The sequence below is a fragment of the Microcaecilia unicolor genome, chromosome 3 (genome assembly GCF_901765095.1).
Source record: "Microcaecilia unicolor chromosome 3, aMicUni1.1, whole genome shotgun sequence".
In the NCBI taxonomy this organism is placed as follows: Eukaryota; Metazoa; Chordata; class Amphibia; order Gymnophiona; family Siphonopidae; genus Microcaecilia; species Microcaecilia unicolor.
The window spans coordinates 320,246,777-320,260,307 of NC_044033.1; the positions used below are offsets into that span (position 1 = coordinate 320,246,777).

A 13,531-nucleotide genomic window follows, 5' to 3' on the forward strand; every position below is an offset into this window, starting at 1 on the left:
AGAAACCAGGACTCAATCATGTTCGCAGCCATCAGTTTTCTCGGTCCAAAATCCACCTAGGTCATTTGTTGTCATGAGACTGATGAGAGGATAGGGCAGGCCGGGAGTACCCTACCCAGGTAAAAGAAAACCCAGTACCGGCAGGGAAATGGGCTGTCTCTTCGCAACATTAGTGGAGATATGTGACACTGAGTTCAAGGGCCGTCGAGGCAAATGCGCATGCTCATTAGCTTGGCATGGTGCTCTGCGAGTCAGTGAGTTGGTGGCTATGTACAAGCATGCCCACCAGGGCATGTCCGTTCTGATCCATTTTTGATTTGTGAATAAGTAGGTCAATTGCCGTGGCTGTAATGGCCGCGTCACGTATTAAGAGGGACATGCCCTGTCCTGAACCTTCAAGCCGACTTAAAACAAAGACCAAAGACCAGCCTGCTGATTCATACACTATGTACAGTACTCACTCATTTAGGATTGGGGCAGCTTCGGCAGGGGCAGCGCTAGGAGTGTCCATAGAGGCCATCAAAAGACTGGGCCGATGGTGACCTAATGTACACAACTGCTACATCAGACCCGTCTAATGTATACAAGCGGTACATTGGACCCATTAAGGCATCCACAGCAAAGTGATAATGGTTGCTTGCACTGTGCTAACATGTCACTTTCCATTATATTCTATTACAGGTATCCATATCCAGAATGAGCTGCAGCAGATTTGGATATGCAGTCACTCGTATGTACATTGGGCATAGGGAAAGGCGGTGGGCGCATAGAAGGGCAGCAGTGAGACCGAACAGTGAGAGCCTGGGCTGTCAGGGTGATAGAGGAGCCAGGGCGATAGAGTAGCCATAACAGGGTATAGGTAAGGGAGGGATGCTTCAGGCATTCATGTGTACATTAAAAGCCATATGATCCCACATGACTTGCGAATAGATACAAGCCATAGCGTTAGGGCATGGCCGTAGCCAGGAGGGGTGGGGGACCACGGCAAACGAGGTGTCGTTGCAGTGACCTGTGGCGTTAGACTACAATGTTTATGCACAGCCAGCAATGGGTACACAGCAGCTTGACACATAACAGTTACAAGTTTGGAGTAACTACTGCTGCAGTACTGTTTTGTGGAATGCAGTGGTATATTATAAAAATGCACTTGCCTTTTTTTATTACTACTATTTCACAGAGGCGTTGAATAATGAGGGAAGGGCTTCCTTCATGCCGAAGTTCTGTCCAGAGTCAATCTAAATGTGCCAACATTGTCCAGTTCATCACACTATTAGCCGCCAAGTTCATTCAAAGTTAATTATATTCAGTGGAAAATAAATCTGTTGGCTCAGGCTACCTGCTATGTTTCATTATTGCTACTACTACTACTTATCAAGTATTACATATTAAGGGTATTTGCTTTAAACTTTGTTTTAATTCATTTATCCTGTCCTTACATGCAAGTGGCTTTGCTTTTTAAACCCCACGGTTAATCTTAAGGGTGGTTGAACAGTTAGGCATAAACTGTGTTGTTTCTGACTTTACTTGTTTTGGACTGCTTTGGGTCCTACTGATCTATACATCTGATGTCTATCATTTTGGAAGATGGAGATAAGAAAATTAAAATTAAGTTTTGGATGTACTCTGTAGAAGTTGTTGTTTATATGTTATGTTATGTTATGTTATGTTATGTTATGTTATGTTATGTATGTGTGGATGCCTGTTTTGGTGTGCGCATGTAATAATTCATTTAAAATGTAAGACTTTTAAATGCCCAGTTGGCTTATATGCTAATCTCGAATTTGTTAAATGTTTTAGACATATCTGTCTACTTCCTCCTATCATATAACTGAATTATATTATTCTGTCTCACTGTATTTTCAAATGTAAGCCACATTGAACCTGTTTGCTTGGGATAATGTGGGATATAAATGTAAAAACAAATTTTATCCTCCACCTTTTTAGACACTGCCTATCTAGCTGGATGGTGATGGCACATGGAAAGCAAGTTTATCCAATGAAGACTAACTCAAAATAACCTGTTCCTTAGCATTACCATATTGAAAATATGACCATACCATACCTCTCTGATTATATAACAATTGGATGCATGATTAGGAACAAAAACATATTTATTCAATATCGTAATTCCTCAAGTACAGTCACAAAACAACTTTTTAGGGTGGATAATGTTCACAATGAGCTCCTTATATTATCCACCAGATAGAAGAGATAAGAGTTCACAGTTTTGGCACTGTATAAGTCATTACAAGCACAAAATATAAGAAAACCAATGGACTACATTAGAGGATCATAGCCCATTTACGTATGTTTACACAAAAGAGATCTGCATGAATAAAATATTTATTTTTATTTTGTCTTATAAAACCACCTGTCCCTGAAACATGCTCAAAAATAAAATAATCCATTTGTGTATCTAAACTTCTACAAAAGAAGTGAGGTGAACATGTGATTCCATGTGCCCCAATAAAAGGAGAATTTAATTTTACTTCTATTTAATTTCAATATATTCAATCTTTATAACACCAATCTTCCCAAGGCAGATTACAACAACAATTAAGATGAACCCATCAGGAAACAGGATATCACTGAAATTTCGCCATTTCTATTGTATAGAACAGTGTAGAAAAATGCACACAAAATACAGAGTGTATAACTGCTGTTCCTATAAGCTACAATAATTTTTAAGATGTTTTAATGACATTCAATTTTTATTTCATGATGTTTATATCTACATATGGGAAGCTTTCAAATAAATGAAAAAGCTATAAAATAAGTTAAAAAGAATCTTTTGTCCTCCACCTTTTAAGGCACTGCCTATCCAACTGGAACAGCTTTTGTCTTTTTTAAAGATGGTCTGTAATTTCTAATAATCTTTTGTTATTGTTTTCAGTAGTGTTTGCTATTATTTTGGGTGAGCAAAAATGGTGGCAAGTTCTGCCTACTGGTTTCAGCCCATATAATGGGCTAGACAGGCTCATGCCATCTTCTGTTCTCAATCTAACCTCCTTGGGGGGGGGGGGGGGGTCAGAAGAGATAAAAGAAAGAGGGATTTATGCTGGGGCACATGGGTAAGGGTTAGCATGAGTCTGCACTATCCTAATTTTCCTGACAGTACTTAAACACTTTACCACCATTCTAGGTGATTTGGCATGAATCACTGTCTGTATTTAATATATGTATAAATGATCTGAAAATCAAAATGACAAGTGAGGGGATTAAATTTGTAGATGACTCAAAACTATTCAAAGCTGTAAAATACAGATAGACTGTGAAAACTTACAGGAAGACTGGGCATCCAAATGGCAGATAAAATTTAATGTGGATAAATGCAAAGTGATGCACATTGAGAAGAATAATCCAAATCGTAGTTACCTGATGCTAGGGTTCTAGGGTTCACCTTGGGAGTCAGTACTCAAGAAAACGATCTGGGTGTCATTGTAGACAATACGCTGAAATCTTCTGCCCAGTGTGTGGCAGCAGTTAAATGAGCCAACAGGATGCTAGGAGTTATTAGGAAAGAGATGCAAAATAAGACCAAGACTATTTTAATGCCTCCATCTCACTCCATGGTGTGACCTCACCTTGAGTATTGCATTGAATTCTGGTCACTGTATCTCAAAAATATATAGTGGAATTTGAAAAGGTTCAAAGAAGAGCAACCAAAATGATAAAGGAGATGGAACTCCTCCCATGTGAGGAAAGACTAAAGAGGTTAGGGCTCTTCAGTTTGGAAAAGAGACAACTGAGAGGATATGACTGAGGTCTATAAAATCCTGAGTGGTGTACAACGGGTAAAAGTGAATCAATTTTTCTCTCTTTCAAAAAGTACAAAGTCTAGGGGATACTCAATGAAATTACATGGAAATACTTTTAAAACAAATAGGAGGAAAGATTTGTTTTCATGCTAAGAATAGCTAAGCTCTGGAACTCGTTGCTGAAGGATGTGGTAATGGCGGTTAGCCTATCTGGGTTTTAAAAAGTTTGGACAATTTCCTGGAGGAAAAGGTTATAGGAAATAACAGGGCAACTGATCTGCAAACTCCAACATGGAAACAAACCAAGCATTTCAATGACAAATACCAACAAATTTTTATTGATAACACAAACCAAAGCAATGCCCATCACAGGCCATGTTTCTCCACATAAGAGCAGTGTCAGGGGCTACAAAATAATAAATATTCAGAATTACAATGAATAATAAAAATAATAACAATTATAAAGTAAAACAAAGAAAATACCATGATAAGCACTTAATAGTATATAGAAGTGTATCAAAATATATACCAATTAAACATGCTTACCCAATAAATACAATATAAAAATGTGACATAAATAATACAAAATCTTAAAAACATCAAAATAGAATAAAAATATATACACAGTGATAAGAAACAATTGACAACCTATACATATACAGTATCCCTTAGTGTATATCATATATATGCCATAATGTGCTCAATAACTAAAAATCGTAGTTACATGATGCTAGGGTTCACCTTGGGAGTCAGCACTCAAAAAAAAGATGTGGATGTCATTGTAGACAATATGCCGAAATCTTCTTCTTTATGTGTGGCAGTAGCCAAAAAAACAAACAGGATTCAAGGAATTATTAGGAAAGGGATGGTAAATAAGAGCAGGAATACTATAATGCCTCTGTATTATTCCATGGTGTGACCACACATTGAGTACTGCGTTCAGTTCTGGTCATTGTATCTCAAAAAATATATAGCAGAATTAGAAAAAGTTCAATAAGAGCGACCAAAATAATAAAGGGGATGGAACTCCTCTCATATGAGGAAAGGCTAAAGAGGCTTCAACTTGGAAAAGAGATGTCTGAGGGGACATATGACTGAGGTCTACAAAATCCTGAGTGGTGTAAAATAAGTAGAAATGAACCAATTTTTACTCTTTCAAAAAGTACAAAGACTAAGGGACACTCAATGAAGTTACATGGAAATATTTTTAAAACAAGTAGGAGGAAATGTTTTTTCACTCAACGTATAGTTAAGCTCTGGAACTCGTTTCCAGAGGAGGTGGTAATAGTGGTTAGCATATCTGCCCCTCTGCAAAAATATTTATGTGTGTGGTTTGTGTTTGTATATTTAAAAATTATCAAGAGACCCTCAGTGCACCCCTTGCTATGCCATTTTTTTTAAAATTTATTATTTATTTATTATTAACATAAAGAAGCCTTACATCTTGTATTAGAAACACAGAGTTAGAAAATCATTTAAACATATGATTATCAAAATCATTAACATAAAGATATATTTTCTCTTCCTTAGACCTCAATAATTGGGGGCATTCCAACATAGACAAGGAGATCAAAGGAAATATATCAAAATAATTAAGGCATTTTTCTTTTTACACAATCTTAAATATTAATCAGCTATTGTACTTCTCACTGGAGTTACACTGGAGAGCTTTTTTTGATCCAAAAAACTTTTAAGTTGGTCTGACTCAAAGAAAACATATTTCACATTTTGATATTTCACAATACATTTACATGGGTAAGATAACAAGAAACTAGCTCGAATTGCCCTGGTTTCCTCTCTAAGTAACAGAAATAGTTTCCTTTTTTCTTGAGTCATCTTAGTGACATCCGGATAAATCCAAACCCTTGATCCACAAAAGTTTTTCATAGCATTTTTAAAATATTGTTTCATGATAGCATTAAGATCTTGTTCAAAGACCAATGATATTAATAAAGTTTGTCGCTGAGATATATCTGAAAGTGATTGTTCCAACACGTTAATGATGACTGCAGCTTGGTAAAAGGAACCCTTGGATGCTAAACGAGGGCCATTTAAATTTATAAAAGGTTCAAAGTACCGTAAACTAGTGTTTCCCAAGTCAGTCCTGGAGTACCCCCTTGCCAGTCAGGTTTTCAGGATATGCACAATGAATATGCATGAAATTGATTTGCATGAACTGATTCCATATTATACAGATCTCTTTCATGCTTATTCATTGTGGATATCATGAAAACCTGACCGGCAAGGGGTACTCCAGGATTGACTTGGAAAATACTGGTGTAATAAATGTTTTATTGTAGACGTTACTGCTAATATGCCTACCTGTTAAGCTTGTCTTCTGCATGTGTTTTCCCACTCTTCTTAAAGTTTCCTTTCCTATTATTATATAGTGTTTCTTTGTATTTTCTTTATTGATTATTGTACACCACCACATCAAGAACTATAATAATTTAAACAAATAATTTTGTAGGATTAAATACCCAAGTCCAACAGAAATATTATTTATAACTTTCAGAATTCAGCTATTAACTTTAATTTTAAAAATGTATTTTAAATGTGAGGCTGTTGCTGCTGAATGTTTAAATCGCATGCAATCCTATCACAAAATGTGGGAACCCTTGAATGCCAACTGAATCTGTCATATTGTACATGCATTGTTAACTTGTGTTTTCTGTGCTTCCTGATAATTATTGTTAAATTGTTCTCTGTTTAAATAAAATGCTGAATTAAAAAATGTATTTTAAAAAACACACAAGCCCAATTATTTCTCTTCTGAGCTACTGGAAGTGTGAATTACCCCATAGTCCTGTGATCGGGTCCCAGAAGCCCTTACAGTGTTTTTAAGAAGGTGAGCATTTGAGGAAAGAGCTGCTGTCTGTTCTACATATGCAAGTGGGAAGTCATCTCAAGAATTTGATATTAATTATAGGGTGGATATTCAGCATAGTTTAACCAGGTAAGAGAGGCTCCTGCTTTGTATTACCAGAGAGTGTCTCTGAATATCAGTTCTGACCAACTTGGTGCCTGCCGATTAGTGCCAGGGTGGTCTGGGAGCAAAATTGGATAGGACCCAAACGTTAACCAGGCATTGTTGATATGCATTGTCATTGCCCAGATAACTCGCTGGGTGTAAGGTGGATTTCATGGTATTACCATATAACTATAAAGGGGAACCACTCACATAACTCATTTCTTTGGTTGGGACCAGGGCTAGGACTGGTAAAGACCAGGAGACCGCCGAGATATATTCCATACGGTCTGCACTCTCTACACAGTGAATGAGTCATACTAACCCAGTATGTCATTTTGAATCAACTTGTTAATTTAAGAGCTTTGTTTGGCAAATATCTGGGACAATAATAATAGCAGAGGCTGTTACTTTGGCAGAAGCAGTTTACAAATAGAATTTACAAAATCTTCTATCTGTCTTATATTCTTTACTTCTTATGAGATTGCAGATATCCCCTCTAATTCATTTTATGAGTGTAATAGTTTGTAACAAGTAGTATAACAGAAGAGTATTATTTTCAGTCTTTGCTGTTAATATGCAGAGAGACTCAGGCAGGCTCCAGATGCAATACGTGTCAGCTTGGTCCTGGTTGGAAGTGTTGATCCCCAGGATATTTAATTCTTCAGCCTCGAGAGCTGTTCCAGCAACTTCTATAGACGATAGGTGATCCAGGTTGTCCTAGTGAAAATATTCAACTATGTCCAGCTTCTCTTTTACTTCTCTGGTTCTAAGAAGAGCAACAAAAGTTATTTAAAAAATAAATATAGCGCCAATAATTGATTCCAAAATGCTTCAAGATTGACAAATAGGAAAACAATTACTTACAAACAGCAGCTCTCTGGCTTGCAGGATTTCTCCTTCTTAATCAGCATGAAAACAAGCACACTTGAGCTAGCAGGTTTATATGCTGCATGCCTGAGGTCAGAGGTGCCCTACATTGAAAGCACTTTAAAAGCTTCAAAAAGCCATAATATGTAGAAAAAACTTAGTAAATATGCTTTAGGGTCTTATACTTGAAGACACACATGCTTTGATTGTACAGTGTAGCCCCTGACAGCCTCTTGGAAGGTGAAATGTGACCACATCAGACATTTTGGTCAATAAATACCTGTGTCTTCAATATAATGGTCTGTTCTATTCTGTTTGGGACTGTCTATGTGCAGATTGCTGCCTCTGTTTTGTTATAGTATTAAAACATTAGTGCACTCTAAAATGATTCATTTAATGCACGTTGCCCTACAAGTGTTTATCTGAAAAGACAACTGACATGACATTAAAACATTCTAACAGGTATTAGAAAATAATATTAACACAAATGTATGAAATGAAATGAAATATGTCTAAAAACCCCTCCCCCACAAAATTGAACCTACAATTGAATGTCTCAAAATAACCCCCCTCCCCCCCCCCCCCCCCCCCCCCCCCCACATACACACACACTCTACCAGTGGCTGTTAAACATTCAGGAGCTCCTTTCTGAGCACATGTATAATCACACATACCTCTCTCTGTCCTAGATACAGCATGATCCACAGAATATAGGCAATAACAAGCTGCAGGCAAAGCAGGGGTTGCAGGACCCTGCTTCCTCCAGCACCTTGCAAACAGCACCTCCTCCTCTTCCCCTTCTTGAGCCTCTGGTAGCCAGTGCAGTTTTTGAAGGAAGGTTGTTAATCATTAAAACATTAGTGCACTCTAAAATGATTAAATGCATGTTGTCCTACAAGTTTTCATCTGTAAAGATAACTGATGTGCCACTAAAAAGTTCTAACATGTATTGGGAAATAATACTAACACAAATGATAACACAAACTATTGCCATGGAATTTATAGCATGGAATGTTTCCATGATTTGGGTTTCTGCAAGTCATTGTGACCTGGTTTGGCCACGGTTGGAAACAGGATTCTGGGCTACATGGACCACTGGTCTGACCCAGTATGGCTACTCTTATGTTCTCTATGTCTAAAAATGAAGAAAAAGTCTAAAAATAATCCAAAATTCAACCTACAATTCAGCATCTTAAAAACAAACACCCCCTCCCCGCCACATACACCCTACCGATGGCTGTTGAACATTCAGGAGCTCCTTTCTCAGCACATGTATAATCACACATCCCTCTGCATCCTAGATACAGCATGATCCACAGAGTGTAGGAAATAACTAGCAGCATGCAAAGCGGGATTGCAGGACCCTGCTTCCTCCAGCACCTTGCACACAGCACCTCCTCCTCTCCTCTTCCCCTTCTTGAGCCTCTTCATTTGAGCCTTCCTGTCTCTAATGGGGTGCTGAGTGCTTCTTTAGTTTCTCTGTTGGTCATTTGAGTCTCTTCTGTCTTTATACTGTTTAGTTTGGTGTGCTGTACTATATTTTTGAAAATGTAGCCCTGCCTTGGACCTGAAAAGGCTGGGGAAGTAGGGTTACGGAAACATTGCAGACACTAGAAATCAGTAATGAATTAATTCATTTGGAAACTCACAATCTACTGGCAGATAAGTTTATTATATGGCAGTTTATTTCAAGTCATAGTTTGGAGAATGCTATCATATTGTAATTTAAAAAATGTTATTCAGTTATTTCATATGTACTGCACCTTGAAATAAAGCAGCATTTGTACTAAAGATAAGTCTAATGATAACATCTACCCCAGGTGAGACAGAATTCCATATTACTATGATCCAGTTTTCAGATTTGAAGCCAGACAGAACATTTGCATCTCTGAAGGATATCTGTTGTTATTTATTGGATAGAGTTAAAAACACATTTCAGATATATTTTATCCATACATTGAGAAGATTTGATATGCTCATAAAACTTGTTGCAAGTACAATGTACCTGCAAACTTCAGTACCTGATTTTTGTGTAGCTTTTCTACAGAATGTACTGAACTGGGGGGGGGGGGGGGGGGGGGGAACAACCTGTTAAGATGTGTTATTTTACCATTAACTCATGCTGTTTTAGCAGAAGTCTAATTTTAAGCAGTCAGACCTAGTTAGTAGTTAAGAGTAAAATAACGTCTTAATTGTAGCCAATATTGGCAACTCCCCCCCCCCCCCACCACCTTAGACTTGAATCACAATCCACATGCATTATTTTCTGATCCCTATGAAAACACCCCTCACCCACAACACATATATTATGAAAGAATGTGCACATTTTTATTATTATTATTAACATTTGTATAGCGCTACCAGACGCACGCAGCGCTGAACACCTGACACAGAGAGACAGTCCCTGCTCGATAGAGCTTAGCCATTTAATGGGAATTTCCTGCCAGCCCATGTACCCTCATTGCTTTGAGAATTGTGCTCAAAGAGCATCACCTATAACTTGCTTGCTGATCTTAATATCTGAGGCAATTCTGTAAAAAGAGCACCTGCATTTACGAATGTGCTTGCCCTAAGCTTTTCACTATAGACTTTCATGTAAATGTCATAGCACACAATTGGAAGGAGGCATACATGGGGGAGAATAATAGGGGCATGTCAAGCCTGTACATGTTAATTGTTTTCAATTAATGCCAATAATTGCTTGTTTAAAAGCCAATTATTGGTGCTAATTGGTTAATTAATCAATTTAGATGTACACACAAACTGGCATATGTACATGACTGTAAATATGTGGACCAATTGCAGCTGACTCAAAGGCCATGAAAATATCTATTCCTACGTTTCACCGGCTAATTTCTAAAGGCACGTAAGTGTGTATATATATATCCTTTATAAAATAGATGTAACGTAAGCACTTATGTGCCCTCAGAAATTACTTTCCTTGCTATAAAATGACTGTCTACATATACTGTACAGAATGTTCCTCATCCATGATTTATTGGTGTTCTTTCTTCTTTATTTCGGTAGTAGCTCAAGGTGAGTTACATTCAGGTACACTGGGTATTTTGACAGTCTATCATCTGCTGTGTAACTACAAATATTTTCTTCTGTTAGGGGTCCTTTTACAAGGCCATGGTAAAACGTGGCCTGCGGTATTGTGGGTGTTTCTTTTAGGCATGCGTTGAGCCATTTTTTTACCATGGCTGGGAAAAATACAATTAATGGACTGGTAAATGGGCCTGCGCTAATATTAAAATTAGTGCACGCCTATTTATGGCCTGAGCCCTTACCACTACCCTTTGATCTACCAGTAAGGGCTAACATGCTTCCCACCTGGTAACCATTCAGCATGTGCCAATGTGAGCGCTCGGCCGGTTACCCCCCTCCTGTAGAAAATAGAAAATTATTTTCTACCGCAAGATTTGGTGCATGCGCTACCCTGGTGGTAGTTCTAATTGGGTGCGCTACCTACAAATTAGCCCTCCTGCAACTTTGAAAAATGGCCCCTAATTTTTTATGGGGTAAGTATTCAACCAGCAGTGGTCAACAATTTTTTCATCACTGTTAGTTTTTGCCCACATATTCAATGCCAGTCCACCAGTACTCAGGGATCCCTTAAAAAAGGTGTGCCAGCATTTTTAGCGCACACTAAAAATAAGCATGTGCTAAATATTAGAGATGTCCATTTGGGCATCTCTATTGTTTAGCGCATGCTAAAAAGGCTAGCGTCACTTTGTAAAAGAGCCCCTGAATATCCAGGTATGTGCAGACAGGTGGTACTTAACTGGTTAAGTACCGATATTCAGTTTTACCAGTTAAGTTAAACTGGTGAAAGATAGGATCATAGCTGCAGAGAGGGGGGGCAGGGGGGGACAAAATTCCCCAGGCCCAGGCCTCCAAGGGGGGGCCTGGTGCCGCAGTCCCACCCGCCCTCCGTTGTTGACTGTCTGCATCCTGCATTGAAATCGCAGTCTCACCTCCATGAAAGCAGCGCTGCAGGCAGCAGAACACCTCCCTTCGGCCCTCCTTCCCTCCCTGTGTCCAGCCCTCGCCTGACATAACGTCCGCAACGGCGGGACACAAGGAGGGAAGGAGGGCCGAAAGGAGGTGTTCTGCTGCCTGCAGCGCTGCTTTCACGGAGGTGAAACTGCGATTTCAATGCAGAAGGCAGACAGTCAACAACGGAGGGTGGGTGGGACTGCGGCATTGGGCCCAGTGGTGGACAGAGGGGGGAGCAGCGGCGGCGGCGACCTCAGGTGTGGAGGGGGGAGCGGTGGCGGCGACCTCGGGGGGAGGAGGGGGAGCAGTGGCTGCAGCGATCTCGGGGGAGGGAGTGGTGGCGACCTCATGGGGGGGGGTGAAGGGAGAGAGTGGCGGTGGCAACCTCAGGGGGTGGGGTGGTGAGGATGGCAGGGTGCGGGGCCCGGGGTAGCCTTGCCCCGGGCCCGGCCCAGTCTCTCGGCGGCCCTGGATAGGATTGCTAAATATGTAGTGTTATTTGACTGGTGAAGGGATGAATATCGGAACTTAACTGGTTAAATGCCGACTCTATCCACCAGACCACCCACTAAATAGCCGGTTTTGGCTTAAGCAGTTAGTCTGATATTCAGTAGCACTATCTGGTTAAGTGCCAATGTATATCAGTCGATAGCCCTTCACAGGCAATTTAACTGGGTAGAGGAGCCTATTCTACTCAGTTAAATTGCTTTGACTTTTTGACCTCTATATTTTGTATCCTTTAAATCCCAACAGATTAAGAACATTGAATCAATGAGAAAGGAAAACAAGACCTCCGTTACAGAATTCATTCTCGTGGGATTCTCTGACCATCCTGAATTGCAGTTCCTCATTTCTGTCACAGTTTTCCTGATCTTCCTGCTCTCTGTGCTGGGAAACTTGATGTTTTTATTGTTAGTTTGTGCTGATTCCCATCTACAAAAACCCATGTACTTCTTCCTCAGTAACCTGTCCTTCCTCGATATCTGTAACACCTCCGTCACTCTCTCTACACTGCTGCACAGTCTATTGACAGGAGAGACTCTGATTTCTTTTTCTTTATGTATAAGTCAACTCTACTTTTTCATGTCTCTCACGGGAACAGAATTCTTCCTTCTCACTGCTATGGCCTATGATCGATATGTTGCAATTTGCAACCCTCTACGTTATGTGCTCATCATGAACAGGAGAGCCTGTGTCCATCTGTCATTTGCTTCCTGGACAGTTGGCTTTCTGGAGACTATACCGCATGCAATTTTTGCATCTCAGTTCTCTTTTTGTAAAAATAATGAGATTAACCATTTCTTCTGTGATTATGAAGCATTGATCAAACTCTCTTGCAGTGATATGTACAGTATAGAAATTTTGTTATTTCCTGAAGGAGTGTTTCTGGGAGTTACTCCTGTTGTATTAACTCTGACATCCTACATCTATATCATCTGCTCCATCCTGAAAATCCGTTCTGCAAGAGGGAGACGCAAAGCTTTTTCCACCTGCACCTCCCACCTCACAGTCATTATTCTGTTCTATGGAACTATCATGTGTGTGTATATGAGGCCAACTTCAATGTATTCACCAGACCAAGACAAACTGTTTTCCTTGCTGTACACAGCTCTGATTCCAATGTTAAATCCCATTATCTATAGCTTGAGAAATGTAGAAGTGAAGACAGCCCTTGCTAAATTTGTAAATGCAAACAAATGTATGGGTTATACTTAGCATTTTATTTTTTTTACACGTGGAAATTTACTTATAAAATTGTGCTAGTGTATAACTTCATGCAACTGTGGAAATACATTATGCAAATTACAGGTGTCCATTCCCAGTGATATGGTGAGGAGTAGAGTTGTACAGTATATATATACTATGTATACACACTATATAAAATATGTATGTACCTGTACAGAATACATATAGAAAATTACCCCGGCTTTGGAGT

At 39.3% G+C, this 13,531-nt stretch overlaps 1 protein-coding gene across 1 annotated transcript; it reads left to right on the forward strand.

Moving 5' to 3' along the window:
* Nucleotides 1–12,381: 12,381 nt before the first annotated feature.
* Nucleotides 12,382–13,311, forward strand: LOC115464666 (olfactory receptor 1019-like). The gene has a single exon (XM_030195027.1). The coding sequence runs from the start codon at nucleotides 12,496–12,498 to the stop codon at nucleotides 13,309–13,311; it is 816 nt and encodes a 271-aa protein (XP_030050887.1). The 5' UTR covers nucleotides 12,382–12,495.
* Nucleotides 13,312–13,531: the final 220 nt, after the last annotated feature.

What these genes read in the sequence shown, in the direction of transcription:
- LOC115464666 (XM_030195027.1), top strand. Translation starts at nt 12,496, where the DNA reads ATGTTTTTATTGTTAGTTTGTGCTGATTCCCATCTACAAAAACCCATG.